Source organism: Ischnura elegans, chromosome 5, assembly GCF_921293095.1.
Source record: "Ischnura elegans chromosome 5, ioIscEleg1.1, whole genome shotgun sequence".
Taxonomy (NCBI): domain Eukaryota; kingdom Metazoa; phylum Arthropoda; class Insecta; order Odonata; family Coenagrionidae; genus Ischnura; species Ischnura elegans.
Window position 1 is genome coordinate 117,258,019 of NC_060250.1, and position 12,703 is coordinate 117,270,721.

The 12,703-nt window shown below is 38.7% G+C and overlaps 1 protein-coding gene across 3 annotated transcripts in view; it reads left to right on the top strand.

Annotated features, from left to right (window-relative positions):
• Window positions 1-12,703, top strand: part of LOC124159451 (beta-glucuronidase-like) — a 42,291-nt gene that overhangs the window by 17,705 nt on the left and 11,883 nt on the right. For all 3 annotated transcript variants that reach the window (XM_046535269.1, XM_046535268.1, XM_046535270.1), the window contains 2 exons: window positions 1,602-1,813; window positions 12,289-12,432. In XM_046535269.1, the coding sequence (XP_046391225.1) occupies window positions 1,602-1,813; window positions 12,289-12,432 (356 nt within the window). The remainder of the gene's footprint in view (window positions 1-1,601; window positions 1,814-12,288; window positions 12,433-12,703) is intronic.

A 12,703-nucleotide genomic window follows, 5' to 3' on the forward strand; every position in this document is an offset into this window, starting at 1 on the left:
ATCATTACGTTCGTTTTGTTTTGTCTATTATTGAGCCTCCATAATTTAATTTAATTTTAATAACTATCATTTTAAAATAAAGAGAATATTTCGTAAATGTTGTTTTTTTTAAACTCTAATATGAGATCGTTTGCCTGTCGTGCCCTTATGCCCCCCAGAAAAAATCCTCGATCCGCCCTCGATCAGATTACACCGTTGCACGAGTATAATTAGATCTTTGCTCCATTTATGATCAAGCCATAGGTATGGTATTCCCTTGACGGAATGTTCACGCTCACCCATGTTCCGTTATCTCTTTAAGCGTCGACTGAGAGCGACCCATTACACGATTTGGACGCTATGGTGAAAACTCCACCGAGCCCAATCAAGTGTTTTCATTACATAGAGGTAGCCTAAAATCGAAGTATTGGGAGTTTTATACTGTATTTGTCAGGGAATTCACACTTCAGCAGAAAAAAATTGTTCATTTCCATTCCAACAAATTTTGCCACTTTCTTTCTCCATTTACGTCTATTTTATCCTCCCGGTAACAGCGAGACTGATCAAAACGAGATTTGCTATTCTGGGGCTTAAATTCCCAAATGACAATAGGATGTTTTCCTATTATTTTTTTATTGCCTAAATAGAAAGATTATTACTCCTGGAATACGTATTTCACGCTTTTAGATTTTTTAATGACGATATCTATTTTTCGCGATTAAATGAAAAGTGAACATTTTCAAGCGCGCGAACACGCGACGGCTAAGTATGAATGCTGGGAAAACCCCGTGTGACGGCATTCTGGTTTCCGCTTCCGCAAGTGAGATGACCTTGGGGCGAGGCTTTGAGTGCTGATACGACGCAGAATGCTAGCAGGTAGCTGAGTACCCTGCTAGCAGGTAGCGCTTGGCTTAAATAAGGATTATTAATACCTTATCAAACGAAGGAATCTTTCCGAACTTAGGTATTTTTAATGTGTGATTATTAAGACACGTTTCCCTGAGCTCTGTGCCTCATGCATGCATTGGTAATCTCAGACGATGTAAAACACCCATCTACTCCTGTAGAAACTAGGTCCCTGTGACGTCACGCGGAGTGGCATCGTATGGGCGCCAATCTGGCCTTTTTCAAATGAGGATAAAATTGACCATTGCCATTCGTCTAAACCGGTATTTCTAAAACCAAATAATTTGTATATTATGAATACACTAATGGTGGGTAACGAATCGCAATCAATGCCTTTCATTTTCTTTGATGAAGGAAACTACACTATTGCATGAAAACATTTCCATCATTTTATGTATACCAAGATGGATTAAATTTGCCACGACAAAAGCCGGTTACAACTGCCACATACCTTACGCATACCTGTCTGGCAATCTGGAGATTCGGCTTCGAATCCCTCTGAAGCCCAATTATTCTTTCGAGGATAATTTCATCCTTGGTGTACATAACTTTTTACATTGCGCGCGAGGAAGTTGCTGGTTTTATGCGGTAACTTGAGTTACTCTATGACCTATAAAATACCAAAGTTCCGATTTTTAAGATCCTTGTCGAACCCTGGTCAAGTTAAATGATTTAATTCACAAATAATAATCGTTTCATGGTGGATATTTTTACAGCTTTCGTTGAGTATGACGTGACAGCCAAGCCTGACAGTAACTCGGTATCGCCTGTTCTCGACTGCACTGTGGAGCTCCTCTACGGCAACTATTACGATGGCCGACAACCAGTTGGTGGGAAAGGATGCGCGGGAACACTTGAAGTTCCCGACCCCATCTTATGGTGGCCTCGCACGATGCACCCTCAACCAGGATACCTCTACACTTTCGAGGTAAGGTGACTGGACCACTGAAAGGTACCAGTAGATTATTTTGATTCGATAACGATCTTTTTGACCTCCTCTGGTTATTCAATTCGAAGACTGCTTAACAGCAGCTTCACACTTCACTTGCACTCTGTATACGGCAAAGCTTTAAGCCTTCCTTATCATTTCTTCGCTACTCCTTCAACCAACATCCTTCACGTTGTCAATAAGCTGGAGCAGCGATCTTCCTTCAGACCATTTTAAGTTGAATTATCCCGCTAAATAATAAATATTATCCCTCTATATGCAATTATATACCCTTATAGTTGGGCTTTTCTGGTATCGTATGGTACCTATTTGGAAGAGGCGACTGACATCCGAGGACTTGCATAAGCTCCTTTACTCCTTCACTTAGTTTAGTATTTCTTAATTTGACATTCTATCCGTCCACATCATTTTCGGCATTTGCTTCTGGCGCCTGGCACTACTACACTCAAATCAGCTTAGGTTCTTCTTATCCTCCTCCTCCAGGGTCCACGTTTCACATCCGAAATCCTGCATCTCGCCAATAAATTGAAACCGTGTTTTTCCTTTCCGTTGAATTATCCCTCTAAATCATCTATATTACCCGCATATAGGTAATTAAATACCCCTCTTGCGGGACTATTCTGGTATGGTATTTGAAGGAGGCCCCCGACAGACGCCTGAGATCATATACGCCATGAGAAACGGGTAGGAAGGGAGGGGTAGAGAGAAACCCGGCGTCGGCATTAACCTGCTCTTCACGAAAGGCGCCAAGGGGACCACGAGGTAATTTCCCTTTCAAGGAACGGAGTGATGCACTGTAAGAGTCCTCCATAAGTCAAGCTCACTCACACTCACTCAAGCAGATAATCGGGAAGCTAGAAAATCTCCGAAAATTTAAACGAACACATAGAAAAGGGAAGCCAACACTTGAACTCCTCTTGAACTCTTCCAATAGTGACCGAATGACATAAGCCTATTTACTCCTTCACTTCATTTAGTATTCCTTCATTTGAAATTCTTTCGTTCCACATCATTTTCAGCATTTGCCACGGCCATAATACCTCAAATGAGTTTAATTTCTTCTCCTCCTTCTGTCCAGTGGCGGATAGAGAGAGGAGCTAGGAGGGGCATAGGAGCAGCCGCCATATGGTATCCCATTTTCACTCTTTAAAATGGTATTTTTATTCAGTTATCGAATATAAAAACTTAATGCATTATAGAAACTTAGCATGAGGTGAAATTACTAAAATTGCAAACAAAAGTTTGTTTAAAGAATTAATTATTTGGAAAATGAATAATGAGACAACCAAAAAGTGCTGTCACAAGCATCGAAATTCTCAACATTTTCGCAACCTCCCGGACCCCCACTACTGCTGGGAGGTTACGAAAACCCAAGGTCCTCATCTAGGACCCCCGTTATTCCTATCCTGGATCAGCCATTGCTTCTATTTCGGTGCCAACGTATCACAGCCATACACATAGGCGGATCTAGGGGGGGGGCACGGGGGCACGTGCCTCCCCCCCAGACCCTTAAAAAATCAGCAGGTTTTTAATACAGTCCCATTATCATTGCGTTCGTTTTGTATTACGAGGTATCCTTGTGCCCCCCCGGAACAAAATCCTGAATACGGCCTTGCTTGTGCCCCCCCCCCCCCAAGAAAGAAATCCTGGATCCGTCCGTGGCCATACACTCGCAAAGCCACACACCATAAGAATACTTTCAGAAACCTTCTCCTAGTATAGACGCTATTACTTTTATGTGTTAAATATTAACTCTTTTCTTAGAAGGTCGCTTTTTCTCGAGCTATTCTGATATTGTGACAGAAAACGTGATGGCAATTTTTGATGATGATTCGGACGTTTTCCCTGTCATGGCTGCCATCTCTGAAAAAGATGACGTCCAAGAATCATCATATGAGCTGTCACTACCGCCTTGAACTTGTCCGTGGAAAATGATCCAGTGATTCAGGATTAAGGGCAAAATTTTAAGATATGAGGTGGGCGCTGCCAACACTGGAATTAGTCGTAGTATGCTGAAAAAAGTGGCGGATCCAGGATAGGGACAAGGGAGGGGCTAAGAGGGGGTTAAAAATTAACATTCTATCTAGTATTCATTGGATACCCAAGGGGGGGGGGCTATAGTCTCCTTAGCCCCCCCCCCCCCCCCCCCCCAATAGATCCGCCATTGGCTGAAAATAGATATTTGATCTTCCAGAATATGCTCAGTACTTGAATGCATACTAGATACATTTATTCTTTGCTTTTGAACTCCAACCAACCAAGACTTCGGTCAGGTATTCAAAGCTTGGGCTGTCTTGTGGTGGCAGAGTTTAGAAGCCCCTGTTCCTTGATGGTCACGATTATAGCCTACACATTTTATCTGCGTCATCGATATCTTTATTTATGAAAACAAGTGAAAATTTAAAGCTTCATTCCGAAATATAAATTTGAGTGTTACCCTTGAAAGTCAATAATGAATGAGTTAATATGCACATGCGTACACCAATGAATTGCTGCCTTTTTTCTAGGTTTTACATGACTTGTGATGTAGTGCAATACATATTAACTGTTATAAGTTTTGAGAGCGCAACAACAGAGTAAATGACTGCTTGAGCTATTGAAAAGCATAACGGAAATGATGAGTGGCCTGGTACATGAAAAATAATCGAGTAATTCCGGCTTTACACCAATATTCATGCCCTGAGGTCGGACGAAAATCTAAGGCCGCATTTGCCGGAAATATTAGAGATCTCATTGATTATGACTGATCCATGCCTCGAGACGCCGTGAAATGCCTCGAGCTTCTCCATGATTACGCACCATTCATCGGGCTGGATGTTGGCCTCTTATATAAACGCTAACTCTGACGGAAAATCGTTTCAAATATTTTCCAGCGCGAAAGTCATTGCGCAACAATTAGGCATGATTCTCTGACGACAATGAACCGAAACGCCACCGATAACGAAGGCCTAACATTGGAGTGACCGTGACTTTTTTTTGTTCCGTTTGCGGCGGAAATTGGACTGTGTGCATACCAATTCCTTGAATCGATCCGCTATTTGTAGTATCTTTCTTTTTTTCCCCAGATCGTGAAGCAATTTTGCAACATAATCTCTCATACTCCTCGCAAATCTAATAGAATCGATATCTACATAGTACCCCGCAAGTTGCCGCAATAGGCGGTTAACGGTGGGTGTTAGGACACCAGCAGTCTGCATATAAGAAGGAAATGCTCAAACAAAATTGCGACTAGCATTTATTAAATTCCTTTATGGCTCGGGGAAAAACGAATTCCCATTACTATACTTTCAGAAAAATATCTCTCTTAAATATCACTCCTGTCGGACCTAAAATTATAGTGGGGTTCTAAGATGATAGCATTCGTGTGCTCCCAAAGAAATCAATTCTCAATTGCTCAAGCAATCTTAGCCTAGCGCGCAGCCTCCGAGTCTCTAGCGGCTCCCTGCGTATTTCGCTTAGCATCTGTACAACGCATTCTGCACGCCCGTGGCTGTTTTTGTCAAATCGAGCAGTTTTCATTTATATTAATAATAAGTTTAACTATTAAGTCAAAGATTAAGTTAATAACCAGGATCAGCGAAAGTTAAAGATACCCTAATAACATTTCGAAAATTTGAAGCCGTTCTCCGTCCATTACTTTGCTTTCTGCAGATAAAAATCCGTTCAAGACGGGGCGCAACCCCTGCTCTCATATATGCACATACATTTTATTTCTTTCAATCAACATGCATCTGTGATAAATTCATTTGGCAATCGACGACGTGGGATCATCAATTGGCAATAGATATCCAAACGTCGACACAAACTATTTTTACACATAGGATTTTCAGGAACAATAGTCAATTTTAAGTTATAAATTGAACCATTAGCCAACTAAAAAAACTTCTATGATACAAATGGCTCTTCAGTTTTTTTTTATAATTCGCACATTTTTAATAGGAGTTTACTCTCACACAAATACCTTTAGTTTAAAGGAGGTTAGAGGTGGAAGTTTTTCGCCAAAATACGATCAAAAGCCATTTTTGAGTAGGAATTTAATCAAACAAATATTGAATTTACGGAATGCCATAATAAAAAAGAGTATCAAGAAATGTCGCTGCCAATGATTTTCCTAACTGTCGGTGATTGGAGCTTAAATAATCGAGTTTTTTTATAACATAAATTGATCCAAGTATGCAAAGTTAATACATTAAGACTGATTTCAATTCAACAAAACACGAAATAAAAGGAATCTTAGGATTAGGATTGTTTCATGTATTACTTAATGCATGCATATCTCTTGTTTTCAAACCTCGAATTTGACTATTAACGTAGCTAGAATTCTTATTTTCAATTGTTTTGTTTTGGCCAAAAACGATACGTTCATTAAATTCCAATGTTTATAACTTAGAATTTCCAAAGTATGCCAATTTGGATAAAATAATTAAAAATATGCAGTGACTTTAATACATTTGCGAAGGTTTCATGTCGATAGTTTTATATTCATCAATAAAATTAGGAAAACATTTGACTGTGCAATCACCTTTTGAGTTAAAGGAATCTTAGGTTAAGTGCATCGATCGCTGCAAAAGACTGTGCATACGTTTGAACACTCGAGTTTACTCACAATGCCCTAGGTAGACCAATTATGCGATCGAAGTTCAACCATATAAATCGCCCTCAACCGCATATTTTACTTTTTTCCTCGAGTCTCGCATGTATCTTTAATTGCCTTTGAATGACCCTGATACCGTTTCTTTTTCAAGGGGATTGTAATTAAACTGACAGGAAATGCCAAGGCCATATTTAACAAAGTTCAACTATCTTGCAAAGCTATTCTTAAATACTCCTTTTTTCCTTTGAAATCCAAAACAATATCTAAATTTTGTAAATACCAACAAAATTCCTATACAGCCATTGCTCTCCAGTTTTTCCAATAAGAATTTTATGCCAATCATATCAAGTTAGGATCAACTAGGTATTAATACTGAAATATTAAAGCCCTAGCATTCGAGGACTCTGCTATCAAAAAAGTGAATAAAAAATAGAGTCATAGAATAAAAAGTGATTGCTTCAGGTGTAACATGGGGGAAATATTGGATATTCATGATTGAATAAGTAAATTTTGTAATTCCCATGAGTTCAAGTCTGAAGTAAATCTGTATAAAATACATTATTCACTTATTCAATCATGTAAAAATGTCATATGATACAATGTGTATGGTCTCATAACATTCACATAAATACTAAAAACATTTGGTAAAAAACTGTACCATGTAATAAATATTATTTAACACAGCCTGCCATCGCTCAAAGTATTGAGCATACAGTAATTTGCACTGTAATCTATTTTTAGTCTGTGTCATACCCTAAAGCCCTGGTTACACGACACATTAACACGTACGGGTTAATTTCTAAATGTATGAACGCGAGAATGACCGGCAAAATGCACCGTGTAACCACCCAACCCGTGCGAATGCATGCACCGAAAATAGAACCTGTTCTAATTTGGTTCATGCATTCGTACATGTTCCGTTCCGGTCCACCAAAATCATTCACGTAAACGTACATTAACTTGTATGTAATTAATGTACCGTATAACCAGGCCTTGAGAGTTGAATGAGAAGAACTGAATTAAAAATAGGAAGTACTGTAGCAGCGGATAATAATATGATGAAATATTTGCCACTTTTGCATCACAAGGAAACGCGCCCATTAATGCAGTCACTTAAGACCTACACAAAACTCACAATAGGCCGGCCACTACTTTATTAGAATGTTTAAAATACTTATTTGAGAATTAATAGAGAAAGCTTTACCAGCTAGTTAGGGTTTGATAGGGTTTCAGCTACACCATCCTAGGTCCATGTTCAAGCTCACAAGTGGCAATTTTAATGTAATTTGCATGGTAGACTTAAATGAAATAGGGATATCTATTTTCTTCTTTTTCACAGATGTGAACGTAAAAAATAAAATGCGGATAATAAGTGCCATGAATTGAATAGGCAGAGATTAAAAATGAAAATTATAGAAATTGTCCACAAATACTGATTTTTTTAGCTCCCAAAATTTTTGATAGACAATAAGAATTTGTAGGGTAGACCGTTCACAAAATACAAACACATAAAGAAATTGCGTTGCATCTAATTCAAGATTTGGAACTACTTAACTTCGACCTTAGCTTTGTCGGTGCATATGAATCATCATGTATATGCACATGGATCTTTTGCTTAAATGTAATGCTGTGGCATTTACATTTTTACCGTAAAGAAAGGCCCTCAATATCTACAGGCCGTTTTAACCACCACTCTTAAATGTATATTGTGCAGTGCGCAGATTACCTAAAAATTATAACAGCGGCAATTTTTATGGAACCCATTCACGATTTTCAGTACAAAAGGTATAATTGCTGAAATTTTCACACAGAATGATGCAATTTTCAAAACTCTTCAGCACGTACTCCACCCTATGCGAACTACATACGATAAAATTCCATGGTTAACATTCATTAATAAATATGGGAACCTTCTCCGAGCAGAGCAGTGAAATGATGAAATAACTATTATAACAAAAGGTAAAAGAAAATTAAAAAATCTTCAGATAGCATTTGTGAAAGGTTTCTTTAATCACTAACTATTGATTTGACCTCACGCACGTGTGAACAGAACGACAGCATCACGTTACTATCCAGGAAGTTGTGTTGAATGCAAATTCGTTCCGTGTGATTGCGAAATTCGCGCATAAACGAGAGGCTCGTTTTTCAATTGTAATGCCAAGAACACTATAGAGCAGGAAGAGCTGCCTTTTGTGGCCACGCCCACACCACGATGGAACCAACTCCGAAGTATTTGCCTCGCCTTCTCCTTACACATCAAGTGATAGTGGAAAATGTGACGTGCTTTTGCACACAAAGAGTTAGAATGAATGCTTTTCACATAAATATGTAAAAAAAACGGCGCAACTGGGTTATTTACATCAAGGCTGAGATTCGCGGCGAAACAATCATTCTGCTTTGCTGGAATTCGAACCCGGTTTTGCCTACTGCCCGTAAGGTATGATCTACCGATTCGATCGATGGATTTTTCTTCCTCATAGGAAAAGCCACTAGGATTGGTAGAAAATTAATTGCATATGTATGCTTGGTTTCGCTAATAGTAGGGCCTCCTTCGCTTCTATAGCGTTGGGGTATTTTTCCCTTGTCCCGTCCCTTCCGTACCTATCCCTTCCCGGAGGCGTCGGCGGGCTCCCATCGCGGCGGCGCCTCTATCCTTTTTTCCTTCCTCTCCAGCACCTCCCCGGGTGATCGGGCGTATAAGCCACGGGCTTGGGTCCCGGCCCCGGTGTGTTGCATCCCTAAGAGGGTTCACCTAGAACCCTCATAGTCTCTGCCCGTAAGGTATGCCACCAGTCTCATCTATTTCTTCAACGCGAATTTCAAAGCTGGATTTCCGAACAAAATGTTTGCGTCTCAAATCCACATATGGGCAAAAGAGACGGTGGTCGTTATTACTAGCTACTATCACTGTCGAAGGTAAAAACTTTTCTTTGCCGCTATTGAAAGCCTTATATTGTCCGAAGCACCACCGCATTCAACTCGTAACTTGTTACGTAGTAACGCACAAAAGTATATAGATCTTTTCACCAAGTGTGTTTACATGCTCTTAATTAAGTGCATCCAAGGTAATAAAATATTTCTTATGTACCTACTTATTGAAATTCTGCGCTTCAAAATTTTATTCTTATAGTATAAAAGCAAAATCGATTTTGTTTCGCTGAATAAGTAAGGGAAACGACACGATGCATCTGAGTAGTCTTCTTAGAACCATCGAAAATTGCAAACTAAAAACTTTCTATGAATTTCTCAACTATTACTAGGGCTACGGACCGTGATTTATACGTTAAATTAGAAGCATCAATGTTTTAATTCGTCACTAACTTCCTTCCATTGCTTCCCGAAAGGACCGCAGAGGTCAAAGACTCCAGCTATCTAATTAAAATTTTGATTTTTCATTTGGGCTCCAGAGACGCCAACAAGATTTTCGGCTTTGGGTGTAAAATCGTTTGGGGAGGTCTCAAACTCGCGTCCCCTGGGAAAGAAAGAGTGGCCTTAACCCCATTTCCATCGAGCCCGCATGAATAAGGATACTTATACATGTTTATATAGAACTTATTTGATTCTGAACAAGACAGGAATAGAAATGGTGTTTTAATGGTTGATTTAATGATTTTATTCAGAGGAGTGAATAACTTGTGGAGGCGCTCTTCTAAACATGTACGCAAAACATGACATTAAACTGCTTATCTTGCAGAACAAGATTTCCATTACATAAGGCTCGGGTGGTGAAGGTTGACAGCATACCATTCAAGATAAGTCGATTAGCTATGTATATAAAAGTTAAAACTGGAGTAAATCACCGTCATCTATGACGACTAGTTCCACAACTCCCATTTGAGAAGAAAATTTAATTTGAGAATCATATATGGACTGAGTAGGTATTCTAAGTTCACGGTGCATTGTCTAAGGAAGATAAATAAGTTTTGGAGCTTAGCGTCAGGGATTAAGGTTATCTCGCTAATAACATCTTTTCAGTGGTGACATACGGGAATAACAGCCGTGTTTGCGTGACGGAACAAAATGAGAGATTTCATCATTAGAAGTGTAGCATAAGAGAATTAAAGTAATGATAAATGTATGGAAATACCTATGCAAATATGCGGCTCACATAAGGTGATATAGCCTATGAAATAAATAACATGTTCAGATACTGGTTGTTTTTATTGACGCTTCCGCAAACTCATTTCTATTCCTAAGAAAAAAAAGAACGTTTCAAAGGCACGTGGTATCAAATACGCGAAATATTAGCATACATACTTACAAATTACTGATGCACAAAGCGAAATGTGAATAAATATTTTAGCGCTTTTCTGATTCTTCGTAAAAATGTGAAAAAAAACCATTGAGCTCTGCTTCTTTTCGATAAGTCAAACTTTCCGGGAAAATAATAGTTACCAGTTAAGATAAAGTGCCGATCGCAAAGAACCAATTTAAATAAATTTTTGTACCTCATTGGAAAAATACATGATTGGAGCGATCTACCTGCGAAGCATATCGAATCCTTGCCAAAAAACGTAAATATATTTAAAAATATAAAGAGGAAGGGTGCTGTAACCATTTGATTGTAGAATATAGTTAACGAGGGAAAAAACGTATATCGATGGCTAAGTTCCAACAACACGTGTCTCAAAATTTGGCCGGCTTGACTCAGGTTTCTTAAACAAAGTGCAATAACTTAAAAAAATAAAATTCATGAAAAAAACAACTCTTTGTGGGCAAATGAATGCTTCTTTTTCAGTTTTATGAGTTTTTGGTTCTTAATTTTAGTGTACAATTAGAAACATAAATCGTTTCTTTTGCTCTCCTGAAAAGTTGCTATTTTTTAGATACGTGTTGTTAGAACTTAGCCATCGATATGTTATTTTGAGGCTATGTAGGCAAATTGCCCACTTGGAGCATTTTCAAATAATAATAATATTTTCCGAATAGTTTTTCAGAGCAGTGATTCAAAATGCTAAGACTATCGAGTACGGCCTTCTACTGAAAATATGCGGTGCAAGTGTTATTTAACTGTTAATAACCTCATTTACGAGCTCCAAGGCGTAGTTCATTTTTTTACCAGAACATGAATGCGTATAAGTAACCACCACACCTATCTATACTTCCCTGGTGCTAACCACTTCCTAGGTGTTTTACCAGTGTATGGAGGAGGCGACCGACGGCTAAGGTCATATGAGCCACTATTTACACCAACGCGTCTCGTACATAACGTTGATTTGCAACTTGAACCTTGCCTCCACGACTCGAAAATTCATCAATCATAAGCCGTAACGTACTTCGAGCTTCCTTTATAAACAGCGAATTACGTATTTATCACGAAAAGCTTGTTATCATACCCATTTTTCCTCCATTGACCATATTTCTGTCTTAGGCATGACGTGACGCATACATTATTTTCTCCTTTTTTATATCATGACGGTTGTTTCAACCATTAGTTTTTCTGGAAGTTGTTGCCAGAAAAAAAAAGTCTCTACAACATTCTTTTCAAATGCGTGTTAAAGCTGCTAATTTTTAATGCATCACGCAATACGTGAAATTATTTACCAGCCCAAAATGCAAAAACAGGTTTTATTTTGCATTTGCATCGATCGGCTTGAATATTAAATTGAATCGTCATTGAATATTAAATTTTTAGAGTTTATGCTGTGAGTCAGAAGTAGATCGAATCTGTTGATGCGATTATTTTTACAATTTCGACCTCATGGCTTTACCGCACTTGTTCTAGTAAATCGAAGTCATTTGAAATTGGAATTGGAATTGCCTGCTGAACCATTCAAATTTTGCGTGGACGTAGCGTGTGGTTATGCAAAGAAAAATGAGCTAAGTTGCATGAATTAAAGTAACTACTTGTTCATTTCAGGTACGTCTGTGGATGAATGGAACCTTGGTTGATATTTATCGACAACCAGTCGGACTCAGAATGATCACATGGAACGAAACCTCTTTCCTCATCAACGGTGAGCCTGTCTACTTGAGGGGATTCGGTAGGCACGAGGACTCAGACGTAAGAAAGACTTTTACTCTCTCACGTAGTTTTATGAAAATTTCAGCCGCCTTCTTGAGAAGGAAATGTAAAGATCATGTGGTGCCTCATATTACGAAAATCAGTAGCTCTCTTGCCTATGCTCCCTCGAACCAAGGCGAACTTTTGGAATGATTGTCTTGTTTTTTTTGTGCTATTCAAAATGTGCAAACCAAAGCAATTTGAAGCGCACAGGTAAAAAATTTATAAAATAGAATTTTCCCTTAATGTAAAAATTAAACATTGCGATTGT